The 15,318-nt window shown below is 37.9% G+C and overlaps 1 protein-coding gene across 4 annotated transcripts in view; it reads right to left on the bottom strand.

The window, feature by feature from the left end:
• ESYT2 (extended synaptotagmin 2) overlaps positions 1 to 15,318 on the bottom strand; it is a 79,746-nt gene that overhangs the window by 33,103 nt on the left and 31,325 nt on the right. For all 4 annotated transcript variants that reach the window (XM_058419393.1, XM_040075547.1, XM_040075633.1 and 1 more), the window contains exons 4-6: positions 13,495 to 13,571; positions 7,706 to 7,778; positions 6,759 to 6,848 (exon numbers count right to left, since the gene is read on the bottom strand). In XM_058419393.1, coding sequence (XP_058275376.1) covers positions 6,759 to 6,848; positions 7,706 to 7,778; positions 13,495 to 13,571 — 240 coding nt within the window. The remainder of the gene's footprint in view (positions 1 to 6,758; positions 6,849 to 7,705; positions 7,779 to 13,494; positions 13,572 to 15,318) is intronic.

Raw genomic sequence — 15,318 nt, 5'->3', positions numbered from 1 at the left:
AGTCCTTACAGCATGAAGCATGGAAAAACAATTACACAAGAAACCTGAGATTTGTGCTACTAAAACTGGTCATTTAGACAAGAAATACAACTAATACATATAATATCAGAAACTCTCTTCATCCACTTAATGTACGGGAATAAAGACAAAGACCAATTTCAGAAATGTTAAAAACAAATCATCTTCCATTTGAAGCTGAAGCTCAGAAATTAAAAAACATTATTACAGCTAAGCACTTTACAGGATTATTAGAAAAGCTTTGCAAATAAATCTTAAGCCATTAAATGTTTTGGAAGGAATATGAGTTTTCAACCTCCTGGCATAATCAAGCTTTCACTGTTTCGGCTTTGAAGGGAAGTTCTCCTTGCAGATAAAGTTTCTTGCATTTGCCCATCACAGAGCTTTGTTTCCAGTTGTACCAGAAGCACCCAGCAGTGAGCCACACTCTAATCTTAGACTGGAGGTATTACTGAGAAATGTGTTTGTTTTCTTCTCTTATGGCTTTTTTTGGTGTTCTATCTCACCCTGCCATAACCCCAAGTTCCTTTCAATAAAGTTGTTTCAAGTGTGCACTTAGTTTCCAAACATAATCAGATCAGCAACAGGTACACTGTTTGCAACTTAAGAAGAATTTTCCAAAAGGCAACTCAAAAAAAAAGAAAAAAATCCTTACACCTGCAGAAGTGTAGAAATAATACCGACAGCAGATAGACACACAGCAGAGTGAGAAGAAAGGAGGCAAAGAATTTCTTCATAGGCAGGAGGGAGCCCCCCAGCCACAGTTCAGCAAAGTAACAAGGGGTTTTCGTTCTCTATTTTGGGCACTGATGTGCCATCTCAATTTGCTGGAGAAGAACAGGATGCCGTAAGGTGTGGTTCTGACAGAAGTTACAGCAATGTTGCCATCACAACTATCTGAAGAGTCCTATGGAGAAAAAGGGGGCAACCAAAGGACTGCCAGCTGATGAATCTTTTATGAAGCAATCTAACAACTTTCCATATTTAAAAAACAGCTTAACAATTTAATTTCATTTCACCACTTTAAGCAATGCATAATTCTCTTAGTTTAGCTAAATTCAGAGAATGCCAGCTGGTTCTCTGCAGCAGAACTAACAGGGCACTGGAAAAACTGCGTGCAGGATTTGTCACTAAATGAAATTCTTCCAGAAGCCAGAAACGATGGTGTCTTTCCACAACACACTGCAACTGAGAGAGGTGATGTGCCTTGCAGACTCTACCAACCAGCTCACTGAAAAAGGCAAGATTCCAGACACCAGTTACACTTTCCAAAGAAGCCGTCTTGTGTGTCTTGTTACTCAAACCTCTTATAATTCCTCCTCTGCTCAGAGAAGTGAAAACAAATTTTGTTATCTCCTTGAAAACCAAGAAATTCACATCTTACCAAAGCTCTGTACTGAGAACCAATGCACATACACTGGAAGAGGTTAAAAAATAAAATTTAAAAAAAAAAATTAAAAAAACCTTGAGCCAGTAAGACAAGACAGGCTAAAAACTAACTATACTCATTGAGTCTTCTCAAAACGCTAGAAACCCTTACAAAGAGAAAAATACATGCTGGAATGTAGAATACACAGGGCCAATAAATAAAGTTCACAGAAGTACAAAAAGCAGCCTCTAAACACTGCCAACCTTGTGGCTTGATTTGGCTGCCATAAGCAGTACTAATTCTCAGAAGAGAAGCCACAGAGTGTTTTCAAATCCTGGGTAACAACTTCCTGCTAAATGAGTTATGGAAGTGTAAGACTTTTGTAGGAAAACTTAGGCTCTACTACAGGCCAAGAGGATACAATTCCATGGGATAAGGTGTAATTCTTCTGGAATGTATTACAAGGAGGGGACTAACATGCCCTCTACTGTTACTCGTGAATGGCAGTACAGAGACGTGGGACAATTTGTTTGTTAGTACAGCAAAGCCCATCACCACCCACAATACTGAAGTGCTGGCATCGTTGTAATAATTTAACATGTAACATTATCCAGTGTACCTCCCAGGAAATATATAATAAACTCAACCTCTCAAACAATACTACAGAGAGTAGGTGCTGTAGTATTCCCACTTGCTGCTATAGGAAACACGGCATATCTTCTGCCCAGAAATGGTGTTTAGAAGTTTTTCAGTTTTAACTCTGGGAAAATTTAAATGAGACAACTGCTAGAGAGGTAAGATGTACACGTGAGGGGGTAGAAGACACAGTAGGCAAGCGAGCTGAAGAGACCAGAAGAGGGATTACAGTTGACTTTGCACAAATCCAGTGCACCTGCTGTTCTCCATGGTGCCAGCTACTCACAGCTTCATTCAAGCCAATTCCCTCCACCTTCTCTACTCCTTCCTACCCTTCTACCAGTCTGCATTTTGGTTCACACCCTCACACCAGTCTTGATGCTGTCCTGACTTTAGTGAGCTGGCTCAGGCAACTAAAATACATCTGAAGGACAGGAAACTGGGCACTTCTTATGGTGTTTAATATCCTGCCAGCTCACGCCCCTTAGCCAGCTTCCTCCAGCAGCAGAAGTTTCAGCACTGGAGAGAGACAACAATATTGAATGGGAGGGCACAGGGAGAAAAGAATAAGGTACTGTGGAAACATCAGCTGTGATAGCCCTTAAAACATCCCGTAAGCTACCAAAATCTAAAATCACTGAGAAAAAAATGTACGTTATAGCAAATTATAAGTATGCTGAGTAGCAGTGCAAATCATTCACTTCATAAGCAACAAGACTAATTCTTAACAAATATTATTCTAACAGTAGCTGTACATCAGCATTTATCCAGCTGTTCCACAAACCTGACAGTGCCATATGTTCTAGAGGCGTTCTATACATTCTACATAACCACTTTGTTTATTTCCAGCCATTTCACTGGGACTCATTATGGCTGCAAGCACTTTTTTTTAGGTCTAATTTTCATCAGGACTTATAACTTTGAAAGTGCCATCTAGGCAATTTTCCAAAGGCAGACAATATAAAATGAAATTAAACCTATATAAAAATTAATCAAAACAAAAGGACAGAACCAATCTGTAAAGTGAGTAGAAGGAGAGTAATACTCAAGTCAGCAAGAGGAAGGCAAAACTGTGAATCTGAAAATGAGAGCTTTGGAAGAGCTGCCCATTTTTCCTGGAAGACATCCTGTTTTCCAGCCATTGTTCTTTTTAGAACAATAGTATTTTTATGTGTTTGTCTTATTGGGAGGGTTTTGGCTTTTCTTAAGAGAGAACGGTCGAGTTAGGATACACCCTCAATTCTGAGTGTACCACTGAACAAGCTTTTGAAAATTACCCATTTACAGTAAACCACACAAGCTTCTATAACTGAATCACAAATCAAAATAACTATGCACTGATTTCTGCTAAAAGTAAAACGATAACTAAAACTTTGAGAATCAATTATCTGGTAAATATACATAACCTTAATATAGTGAGAAACAGGCAAATAACCTCACAAATCCTGACTGTTGATCCAGTGCTACCTTCTCTCTAGCACTGACACTCAGAGATTTAAAAGACTATTTCAAACATTAGAATGCACATACTTCCCTCCCTTGAAATGTCCTACATATTTGGGCTTATCTTATAAGCTGATGAAACTTTTAGCACCTTCTTCACCATAACACCAACCAAATACAGTATATAGATAATTTCATAAGATTTAAGAACTCTCAAAAGATCAAAAACTTTATGTATTACTCAGAAATATGAGAGTGGTAAACTCATAGGCCATGTTGCCTTATATAGTCATTAAGTCCAGCAAACAGATGATACAGAGCAAGAGGAATTGTTGCCAGTTACTTTAGACTGGAAAATATGAGAACAAAATCTAATGCTAGCTGCCAGCTAATTCCTCTTCTCTTCTAACAAAAATATTTAAAAAAAAGCTTTCTTTGGCTGCGGCCACTCGCTCTCTAGTAAGAGAACAAAATTTGATTCTTGCTATAATAAGCATTATTTTACATTTTTCTACAGAAGTTAGAAAAATAAACACTGAGAAAACACACTGCGGTGAGGAGAGAAGTCTGCTTGGAAAAAGCTGAAAAGCCATGGATAACTCAAAGTTATGGACTATCTTAGGGGTTTTTTTAACCATTCACACTTAAGTTCGCTCAGACCTTGACCACTACCTTAGTTTTTAAATTAAAGGAGGGTGGAAAACACTTTTAATGTTTTTGTAACTGAATACTTTTGGGGAGGGCTTGACTTCTTCTTCTCCACTCTACTTCCCATCCTTTTTTTGTCCCACTAAGAGTCAGGGGTTAGGACAAAAGACAAAATTACTATGAACAAAGTATTTCCTAAAGTTCAGGAACTTTGACCAGTCCAGAAACTGACCCCAAAGGAGAGGTTTTTCACTTGATATGTTTTCAGTTTCTTCTCTCAAGTGCAAGCTGTCCTGGTTAAGCACTTTGCAGATGCATCACACTTAGAAAAGAGTGGGCACGGGTACAAGAGTTAAAATCTACTGGAGAAGGCTCTGGGAGTACTAGAAGGGGAATGTTTGGATACCTCCTTCCAGAGCAGGATGCTGGCAAGCAGAGCGGAGCCAGGAACTGCTTCTAAGGATTCCTGCTGATCTCTCCCTCCCCACCACCACCAGCTTTCCTACCTCTCCCCCAGAAGGCACCAAACAGAAGCATCTGCAGGAGGTACCCCAGGGCAGCAATCAAGGCCATGGCTCTAGCACAGTGTGTGTCAGACTGGCTTCTGCAGAAGGATTGTACCCAAACCACATCTAGACAATGGAGAAACATTATTCCTGTGGGAAAAAAAAAAAAGGCAACGCCTCCATCCAGACAGCTCCACTTTTCTCGCTGCTCCTCTAAACCAGAGTGTTTGCATTTAACTTGTTTACTGGATAGTCCCTGGAATGAGCTGGGGACTGTACTGAGTATGGGAATTGTTTAGGAGAGGATTAAACAGCAAAATTATATCAGAGAGTATGCTAACAATTACATAGTGCAAACCAGCAGAAGACAGCATTCAATCCTTTTCCATGCCATGCTTACTTTGTTAGGATAAACATGGAGATTAACGGTTGTGCTACAGGCACTGCTCAGCCAGAGATTAAAAATGAGGTGAAATTTAAGCAGACATCTCCTAGTGTTTAGGCTCACTTCAAAATCTGTGGAAATCCAAATTTGGTTCATGCCAATGTACTTCCTCAACTATTTCCAAATAAGAGCAACGGTGCTTTTTATCACTTTTGCATGAACTAATTCTCTTTTACAAAAACACTGACTAAACCAGGCACAAAATATTTCCAAATTCTTGCATATTTTACTAAGATTTAAGTCTCCATTCCTTCTACCCAAGCACACATGGTTTCTCTAGACAGATGAAACAAGCCACATAAATAATACGTGATGGAAGCTTTTTCGTGGTTGAAAATACATACATAAATACATAAAATCAAAAACCAAACCATACAAAAACACCTAAAACCAAACCTATCTTTTCAACATGGTAGCAAAAATTTATCATTGAACATTTGTTCAAAAGAACAGTATCAAAAGAATGTGATTCTTTGAAGAAAATAACAACAATGTTGAAGAATTCACTTCTCACCCCCCCAAGCCTAGATCAACTTTTCACACTTTTCAGAGTTTCAGGCTGCTGATGAAACCAAGATGATCAACTGGAGATGCTTCAAAGTGTCGAATGCTGTGCACTTATAATTTGTGACCTGCCACTCTGAAACTGTTAAATCTTGACATAAGTTTCAATGATTAATTAGAACATATCCAAGGAAAGCTTCCAACGGAAAATATACTTTCTAGTAAGAGATGGAAACAATTCATTTCTTTAAAGAAGTCTGTGGAGCATAAGAATTTCCACATTGTTCACATTTTCTGTTAAGCTCTTACTTATTAAAAGCAGTACCAAACTTCAAATTGCTGAAACTGCCTCACAGACACATACACAACATCAAAGGATTTTCCACCAGCTAAGTGCAATGTGTATTATGTTATCCTTTATACTTTTTTTATAAAAAAAGATTTGTTGAAGTGTTGTAACTAAAACTGAAAGCATTTGAGGGCTGTCCTCTTGTTTACCCATGCCATTTTGGCTGTATCACCGAGGTGAGTCTTGCTGCCTCACCTTTGCTTCACTGTTATTCCTGCCCAAACATGCACTTTGGCCTAGCACATTTTCTAGCTGAATTCTGTGACCTTCTCTCCGATTTCCTCTTCTGCTACTATCATGATCATTTTGAATTCCAACTCCATCTCACTATGTGCTGCGTCCACCCTCAAACTCGGGTCACTGGTAAATGTAATGGAAATTGCCCACTTCTATCTAGGACAACAGCTTCACAGTAGGTGGGTAATTTCCCATTCTAGTTTTAATTTGTGCTAACACAAGCACTAGTTTTCTTAACAATCTTGCACAGGTTTGTGAAATTTTAAGTTAGATCACACTTACCTACAGAATGTCATGAGAACAGGAACAAAAGGGTTTTTACAACCAATCTAGATAGTATCTATTGATCTTTCCTTACCCAGAAGACTTGTAAGAAAAGTTTGACAGCTTTGACAAAACACACTTCCAAATTCCAAGGCAATTATTAACCATCTTGGTTCCTGCTAGCATTCATACAATTTTTCCACTGCTTATGTCAAAGTTCAACTCAACAGCAGTGATTTCCCAAACTCTTTCCTTTTGCTGCTTAATTCTTGCTCCATCATTTTCTAACTACTGTCATCAGCACTCTAAAAAAGTGGAAAGGGAGATAAAAGCACTTACAGGTTTCCTAAGGAAAAAAAGGGATAGTGCTCCAATCAGGGGCATGTCCCCAATTAGTGGTTCCAGGATAACCCTCATTGTGCCATGGATCTGTGAAAGGGGAAGAAAAAAAAAGACGATGAAATTGAATTTAGTCAAGTTTTGAATAAAACTTCATTTGCTGTCAATGCTCACACTTTTAATTCATTAAATTCTTGCTTACATATATATAAATTCTTACTTTTATACATATATATAAATTCTTTCTTTATATATCATCCAAACCCAGAAACATTCATACAAGCACTTAACAGTTGTGCTTAAAAATTCATTCCATTCATCTGTATCAGGCAGTGCCATGTCGGTGGTAATTTCTTAAAAGTGTGAAGTAGATTATTTCTACAGCTCCATGTAAACAAACATGACACAAGAAGCACAGTGGCATCCACAGGTACTGGAAAAAAAGCAGGTAAATGCTTATAGATGTGTCAAGACACACAGGCAAAAGAGCTAATTCTGCTCCTTAGGGAGAGATGTGTTATCAGAAAGTCCAGGAAATCTCAGAAACAAATAAAGAAGGCAAGGCTACTAATAGTAATTGCATCTAAACCAGTAACTCTATCTGATAGTTAGATATTACGTGAAATAAAATTTCAAGCTCTGCGGTGCCTTTATAAACTGACACATCACTTGAACATGACATATTACATGACATCATTGGCTTGATGTGAAATTATCTTCAGCTTTTCCTGTAGTAAATGTTGTCTATTTGTTCTACATCTTAAAGGATTTTTTTTTCTTTGTTGTCATGTTACTGAAATTCTAATGCAGTATCAATACTAATCAAATGAGAAAAAAATAGTAAGCTACAAAACTACGCAATTACTGTTTCTTTCTTATCGATTATTTCATCAGAAAATAGTTATTTAGTGATATGAAAACCAAAAGAAAAAAAACCTTAATTTCACCTGTATACTTTTCACACCAGCTCTGCAGAAGTATCTCTTGATCTCCAAATCAATTTCACAGTTTCCAACAAAACTAAACCAAAAAAGAAAGTATACATTTCAGTTTTACGGACTCAATTGCAATAAACTGTTTTGCACTGTCATGACAATGTAATTTGTGTCTCAGTGTATGCACAAAAAATGCACGTTGAAATATCAGAACATAAAACAATGTCAGTTTGCTAAAACATCCCCTTCAAAATATCACCACTGTCATCAAAACCACTCTAATTAATACCTATGCATAATAGGAAACAAGCACGAGCCCCTACTTTTGGGAAATAATGGACACAAAATTCATACTCCATTTCAGGAAAGCTCTCCATAGATCTCATTGATTGTCAGTTAATCCAAACCCACTCTCACCTAACATAATCCTGAGTAGCACTAGATAGAGATGGTGGTTATACTAAAAATGAAACTTGTCTGAAATATTCAAAGACTTGCAAAGCCAGTCGTATTTAGAATTTCAATAAGCAGGGCATGCTGAGTTGAATGATCTTCTAAGCAAGTTTTAAGCCAAAAACAGTTGAGCCCTTTCTAAAGGGAGAGAAGGCAGGAAGCAAATTAGAGAACATATTAAAAACTATGTAGATTTTTCCCTGAACAGTTTTTGCATCCCATTTTTGGGGATGCGAGGTAAAGTGATCGAAATTTTCCAGATACTGCTCTGTATTTCAGATTTGTTGAAGTTGGTAAGAAGAAGTCCCTTCTATTTTGTCCATGCTACAAGGCTACAAGATTATTCACACACAACTCAGGCTTGGACTTCTAGCTGCTTTCTCTGAAGCTTCCTGCAAGTCAAGCATGTACCTGCAGAGCTGAGCAACCCTTTTTTTTCAAGAGCTGGTACTGCTGAGAGACACAACGGTTCTGAAAACAAACTGATTTTGAGACTCAACAAGGAATGAAGGAAGAAAGCTTGAGACTCTGATTTAGCACGGAATTGGTCAATGACTCTACAGAACGAGAGCTAAAAGCAAAACCCAACAGGTTGAAAACCACGCTCCAGGCAGGGAGAGATGAGCTGATGAGGACACTGGCTAAGAAGATAAGAGGCTGTAACAGAAGGACAAATGAAATCTGAAGAGCTTTCTGAAGAGACTGCCCGGGTAAAGAAAATGGAAGAAGGAACCAAGTACGATGGAGATAAGCCAGATTAAAGCCAGACACTGCTGAAAGGAGAGGGAAATCAATTCCTCTGCAGGGCATCCTGTTCCAGATTCTGCAGCAGGGCCCAGCTTTCTGCACATCAGTTCCTCAGACCTGACCTGTACAGTGAAACACTGTTAACTGTGTTTGGGAGTATGAAACATCTTACTACAAAAATGTTTGGGGAATTGTGAACAAAATGGAATTGCTCTCTTCATCGGCCATTCTGGGCTCAAGTCAATATAAAATAAATTACTCTTACAGTAAGAGCAGACCAGCAGGATTGCTGTTCCCACCCCCTGAGCCTGATGGCCACGAAGTACTACTAAAAGAAATAAAAGGTGAGAGCCGCTGCTTTCCACATTCTACATATCAATTATCCAAATCATCTGTTTCTTCCTCTGTTCTGTGTGTGGTGGTGCTGTCTTTGGGATTTCAACAAAGGCAAATCTTATCAATCCCTTAAAGAGAAATAAACCATAGTACCAAGACTTTCCTGTAAACATCCATCACTGGAATTTATTTTTGACTATTCAAAAGATAACACTATGCAGAATCTTTTTTGTTCAATGGCCAGTATGGGGAACTGGAAGACAACAACATGATGGGGTATGTGTCAAAGGAAGGCGATAGCTGCTTTCCCTGGAAAGAACGTAGTGTGACTGTACAGTTTAAAAATAGGTATGTAACTTTTAATACACAATTTAAAACTAAGTAATTTCTATTTTTAACCTATCTAACTATATTTAGAGCTAGTAGAGATATATATAAATACACTCCCACATATATATATATAATTGCATAACAACATGAGACAGAGAAGCAAGGTCAATTAAAACCTGCAACTGAAACCTCAATCTCAGCACTCTGCAGCATCAGAACTATTTGTGTTATGAAGGCTGGGAAGCAATATGCTTGTTTGAAAATCCATAACAACACGATGACAAACTGAAGTAAAAATAGTAACAAACTGCATTTGAGGGGACTAAGTCAACAACATTTAACTTTATAATAAAGCTAAATATGGTTTTATCCCCTAAGATATTTGTCTGGGTCCATTAACAGTCAATGCCTACAAAATTCTACTGTAATATACTGTACAATTTGAAAGCTCATTGAACAAGCAAGTTCTATACATTCAGATCATAATATTCCAGAAATATTTATGATCCCTTTAAGGTACAGAACACAGAGAGAGATTACAGTTTAATGAGGACACTCTTGTAAGAATATTAACAGCAGCTGTACTGAATCAAGAGAGAAGCATGATGTGGTCAATGCAGCCCATCGAAAATACCCAGAAGAAAAAGAAGAAAAAGTAAAAAGGTTATGACAAAAATATTTCCTATATTACAGTGATATGTGGTTCTGTACACTGTACACTATCTTAATTGTTTTTAGAAAGTCTTTAGGCCCTATTTTTACGTCTGTCTTCTTCCAGTATAATGCAGAGAGTCCCCCCATTCAAGTATTCCACATTTGAAAAAAATCTGCCATGTGTTTCAATCTTCAGCCTAAAACTCTTTCAGTGCATCAATTTTTCTGTATCATCAGAAGCTGAAAAAACTCAGGCTATTAACAACTACTTCTTCAGCTTCTCAACTTTTTTTGCTTTCTTTGCTACAGTTCATGATTAAATTGACTGAGTTTATCTTGTTTTCTGTTGATCCATAACTATTACCCAAGCATTTACTACATTCACTTTAGCAAATGTTAGATTTCTTTTATATTAACAATTTAGATTTTATCTTTATTTGCTCAAGTGGTTGAAATTTTTCCCTTGCCCATATTTGTCATCAACAACTAGACTTTTAAACTGTAATGAGTTTTGATATTTTCTAAACATAAACTCCACGGTAAGAGAAAAGCAAAGCATTCCCTTCACAAATATTCTTCTCAAACTGAACCTTTAAATCCATTCTCCAGTGAGTGCTTTGTGGATTAGTTATTCAAGCTACTTAGAGTGAAGTTCTTAACTGGATCCTGAGTGATGCACAAAACCTGTTCCGAACAGTTCTGAAAAATACTGAAGGAATGATCATAATGCACTCAATATCCTTGCAGAAACAATAGAGACTAAAGCAAAACACACTCCTTTTGCAATTAAAATTAAAAGCAGACCAAAAAAAAGCCCTCAAGGATGATGCAAAAAAAACCCCAACTCCAGAGTTTTGGAGACACTTTGAAAACTACTTAAATGGACTATGGAAGATCCAAAGCAAATGCACACACCCCACCACATACAACTGACAGTAGAAAGGGCTAAAGGAAGCCACAACAGTGAAACCGCAGGATAAAAGGGGATTCTTAAAAGAATTAATGCACTTTAAACTGAAAAAAAATATAAATAAAATCTTTCCTTCCTTCCCTCACCACACACCCCACAGGGCTTGGCTTCCTACAACTATTCTTATGAATGTTTAGAGAGCTTGTTTTAGAGGTCCTTTTCAATTGTATTTAGAGAATGAAAGGTTTATAGAAAGCTCCTAACTTTAAACTTAGAAATAAATTAAAATTATAACAAACTAATTTAACTGGAGATTAAAATCTACAGGGGTAAATGCTCCAAAGGATGGACTTTTCTCCAGCAGTGAGACTGTTCTTTATAATCTTGCAAAACTGCAATATAAGACATAATTTAGGGCTGGTATCTGTATTTAACTCTGTATCCAAATGTACCAAGGGACACTTATTCTTCCTGATACTACTGAGACAATCCCAGTGATAAGACTCTCAGAGGATACACAAATCAAACTATTAAAAAGCAAGTAACATCAAACAGTAACAACTGGTACAGGGGGCCGGGGGAGGGGGCCTCTCTGTCTGAAACATGCACACTAAAAGCCTTTGGAAAAGAGCCCTTTCTGAATGATGTGCCAAGGACAAGTCTTAAATATGAAACAGGACTTCCTCTGACGATGGTTTTGTCTAACCCTTAATTCCTAGAAGCTGTGATGGTTACTCCAGAGCTCTCGTTTCCATTTTCTTCCTGGAAACCTGTGCCACCGGCAGCAGGGACAGGCTCTTGGGCTCACCAGGCACCCAGCTGACCCAGCACTGTTATTGTTACCTAAACCACTTCAAGGAATTTATTTCAGCCTTTCACACTGGATTCTCTTGTAGCAGTCTACCACTTCTCTATGCGGGCTGAAAGGTAATACAATGTGGTAGTGATTTCCTTCAGGTCTGTGTAACAGGACATTAATCCTGAAATTTTTGTACCTATTGGCCTTTTTACTTGTATCTACTTCATGAGGATGAGCAGAAATTAAAAAAATATAATAATAATTAAAAAAAAAGTACTATATTTACTTTGTCTTCCTATTAATATTTCTGCCATAAAGGGAAGAAGTGGTCTTGAAAGACAAACAGCTTTTCACGAACAATTTCTAGGGACTGTTTGGTCAGACAAGATTGTTTTCCTGAGGGCTCATCTCTGAAGAGGTAAGGCTGCTGTCCCAGCTGCTGTCAAAAGTGGCAACAAAGAGAAAACTAAAGGAAGTTCCTCCATTGGGGCTAACGCATTCACCCAGTGAAATAAGCTCTCACGAGTCAATCCTGCTGTATTTTGTCCAGCAATACCATTCCCTGATTTGGACAGCTGTCTTTTTCCTACAGGAATAAAGTGATTCAATTCAATAAAGGCTGGGCTCTGCTCACAGATGTAGCCCCCACCTGCTCTGGAACCCAGGGAAGGAGACAGCAGCCTTTTCTCTTACCACTTTGGGTCCTGCCCAGCTCTGCCAAAGCAGCAAAGGCTTCAGCACAGCTGCATTTTAGACAAATAATTCAAATTTAAGAACAACCACGTTCACATTTTGGAAGTGCCTCTGAAGCTGAGATGCCTGATGACCCTCCTGCCTGCTGCCAGGGAAGCAGTGAGGAACACAGAATGCTGCTCCTTCTGGACTGTCAATCACTGATAAAATTGGCCTTTCCATACCTCACAAACAGGCAAAAGTAGCCACGGTAACACAGAGCTGTGATGGTCAATTATAAAAACATTGCTAAGTTCACTGACTGAACTTTCAAAAACTCTGCAACTGTGTGGAGAATGACTTGGGGTAGACCTACTTAGAAACCAATATAAAAGGGATCATGATGAAATAGCAAAGAAACGTGAAGCAATGGAGCACAGTCATTCTGGCATTTTATAATACACTGATTTGCTCTGGCAAAGTGAACACAAATTCCTCTGTAGCTATCATTATTTTTTTCTAATACTGTATTTACTTAAAAAATCTAAGTAACTGAGAAAAGCAAATATCAAAAAAAATCTTACATCTTAGATTTCAGAGTACATTTAATGGCAATTAATATATTCAGGAAAAAAGTCAAGGATAGTGCTTTATCTCTGGAAACTATTTTTTTATTAACAAACATGACTTTAATTATGAAACCACACAGAGTTTATATTCCATTTCCCTCAGATAAATGCTATTTACAGCACGCAGTTTCTTCCTCCATTTACACACAATTAGAGCTAACTACATTTGCATACTGAAGCAATTCCCCTTTCAGGCCAACGTAACTGCCAAATCAAACAATGTGCAGATTATAAAGCATGGACCCCACTGTAATATAGTAATAAAGTTTACCTGATTTGAAGATCCAAAATGATCTGCCTTTTGTCCACATTTTCAGTGTACACTTTTACACCATTTATCCTCAGAGGCTGGAACAATGAAGTAAGTAAAAGTTGGGTTCTTCTGCAGAAGTACATTAAACTCTTAACTTTGAAATAAAGGTGAATATAAGCATGTTCATGCCTGAAGTTAAGAACCTACTATAAACATTAAGAGGTGTGAAGTAAGGCTATCAATTTAGTTCAATTACTATTTCAAGGGTAAAAATTAATTGCTAGGATCCAATTAACCACAATCCTTCCAGCAATTACCCCGGGTACAGACCACTAAACTTCAAGATTTACAAAATATTTAATAATCAAGCTTTCCCTCTCCCCTGCATAAACATTAATTTCTCTGTACAGCTGTTTGTCTAACATTCCCAAAACATTCTTTTCCACGCAAATACAACAAGCCAAATTTAGTTCACAAAAACACAGTTGCCTTAAGAGGAATTTAGTGAGAATAGATGGAAAAGAATCCTTAATTCCCATCAAAAGTTGTGTCAGCCATTCTGTGCTGTGTCTCCAAATCACTGTGTTCACACACCCCTCTCTCCCTTCCTCAAACAGAATTAACACATATCAATCACACACTCAGGCCTCAAACATTCCTCAAACAGTAGGCAGGAGAGGATGATGAACAACATCACTTTGGAGTTTTTCTTTCTTGAAAAGTTTTCATATTTCTATTTACGTCTTTTTAACAATTTATGTAATAGCAAAATCTCACTGCTGTGTTAGGGCTGTGCAGCTCAATTAATTAAGGTTGCAATATAATGTAAGAATAGCTGTCATGTCCAAGGTTACTCAATCCAGCTGCAGAACCATACAGAGGTCTGGGAGCTAATCTAAAACCTACTTAAATTAGTATAGCTTAAAAGGAATGCTACAGCCTGTAATACAAATGTATCTAGGGCAGGACAGGCCCTGTGTAAAAGGATTTACAATTAAAAAAAATAATAAACCAAACGCACCAAAGGTGCAGTAAAGCATAATGAACTATAACCTACACGAAATAGAGTCACAAAGAGAGGAAAAACAATTTCCCTCTATCACGCCTGAAAATTAATTTAAGGTTTCCTAACATTTGAGGGTGGGGGGGGTGTTGATTTTTAAATCCTTACTTGAAATTCAATTTATGACAAGCAATAGAAACACGAAAGACAACTTCAAACAAAAGCTGTTTAACTGCATCTCAAAGCAGTAAAGTTCTGGTTAATGCAGAGAAGATAAAGCAGTGCTGAACTTGCTGCAAGCAGAGGGAATCACTCTCGGCTTGCACTGGTCCAACAGGCTCTCCTGCAGGCATGACACCCCTTCTTTCATGGGCTGGAACAGAAGACAAACATCTGTATGCCCCTTGATACTGTGTTATGTGCAGTCCTTGAAAAGCCAAGCCAGCAGCCTTGTCATTGACTCCACGCATAACGTGATTAGAAGTGCGTGTTACAAGAAAACTGCACTTGCATCATCTGCCAAAAGGATAATGGTCCCTGCTCACTTAATGTAAAGCACTGCATGAACAATATTAAAATCACATTGCTGTGAGCTCTTCATGTGACCAGGCATTAATACACTGAGTCATCTTCAAATTCTCAGTCAAGTTTCTGAAGCACAGATCCCAGGAAATGCAATAAGGCCTCAGCTGAAAAAACCCACACATTTTTATTTTAATGTTAAAACAGAAATCAGAATCAGACTATGACCAAGCGTCACAGAGAAGTATTTCTGTGTGGATTTGAAGACACTACATGAAAATGTTATGTAAAACAGGGTCTCTTAAAAAAACTTCACC

The sequence above is a fragment of the Hirundo rustica genome, chromosome 1, assembly GCF_015227805.2.
Source record: "Hirundo rustica isolate bHirRus1 chromosome 1, bHirRus1.pri.v3, whole genome shotgun sequence".
NCBI lineage: Eukaryota > Metazoa > Chordata > Aves > Passeriformes > Hirundinidae > Hirundo > Hirundo rustica.
This window is presented reverse-complemented; position numbering and strand designations above follow the sequence as displayed.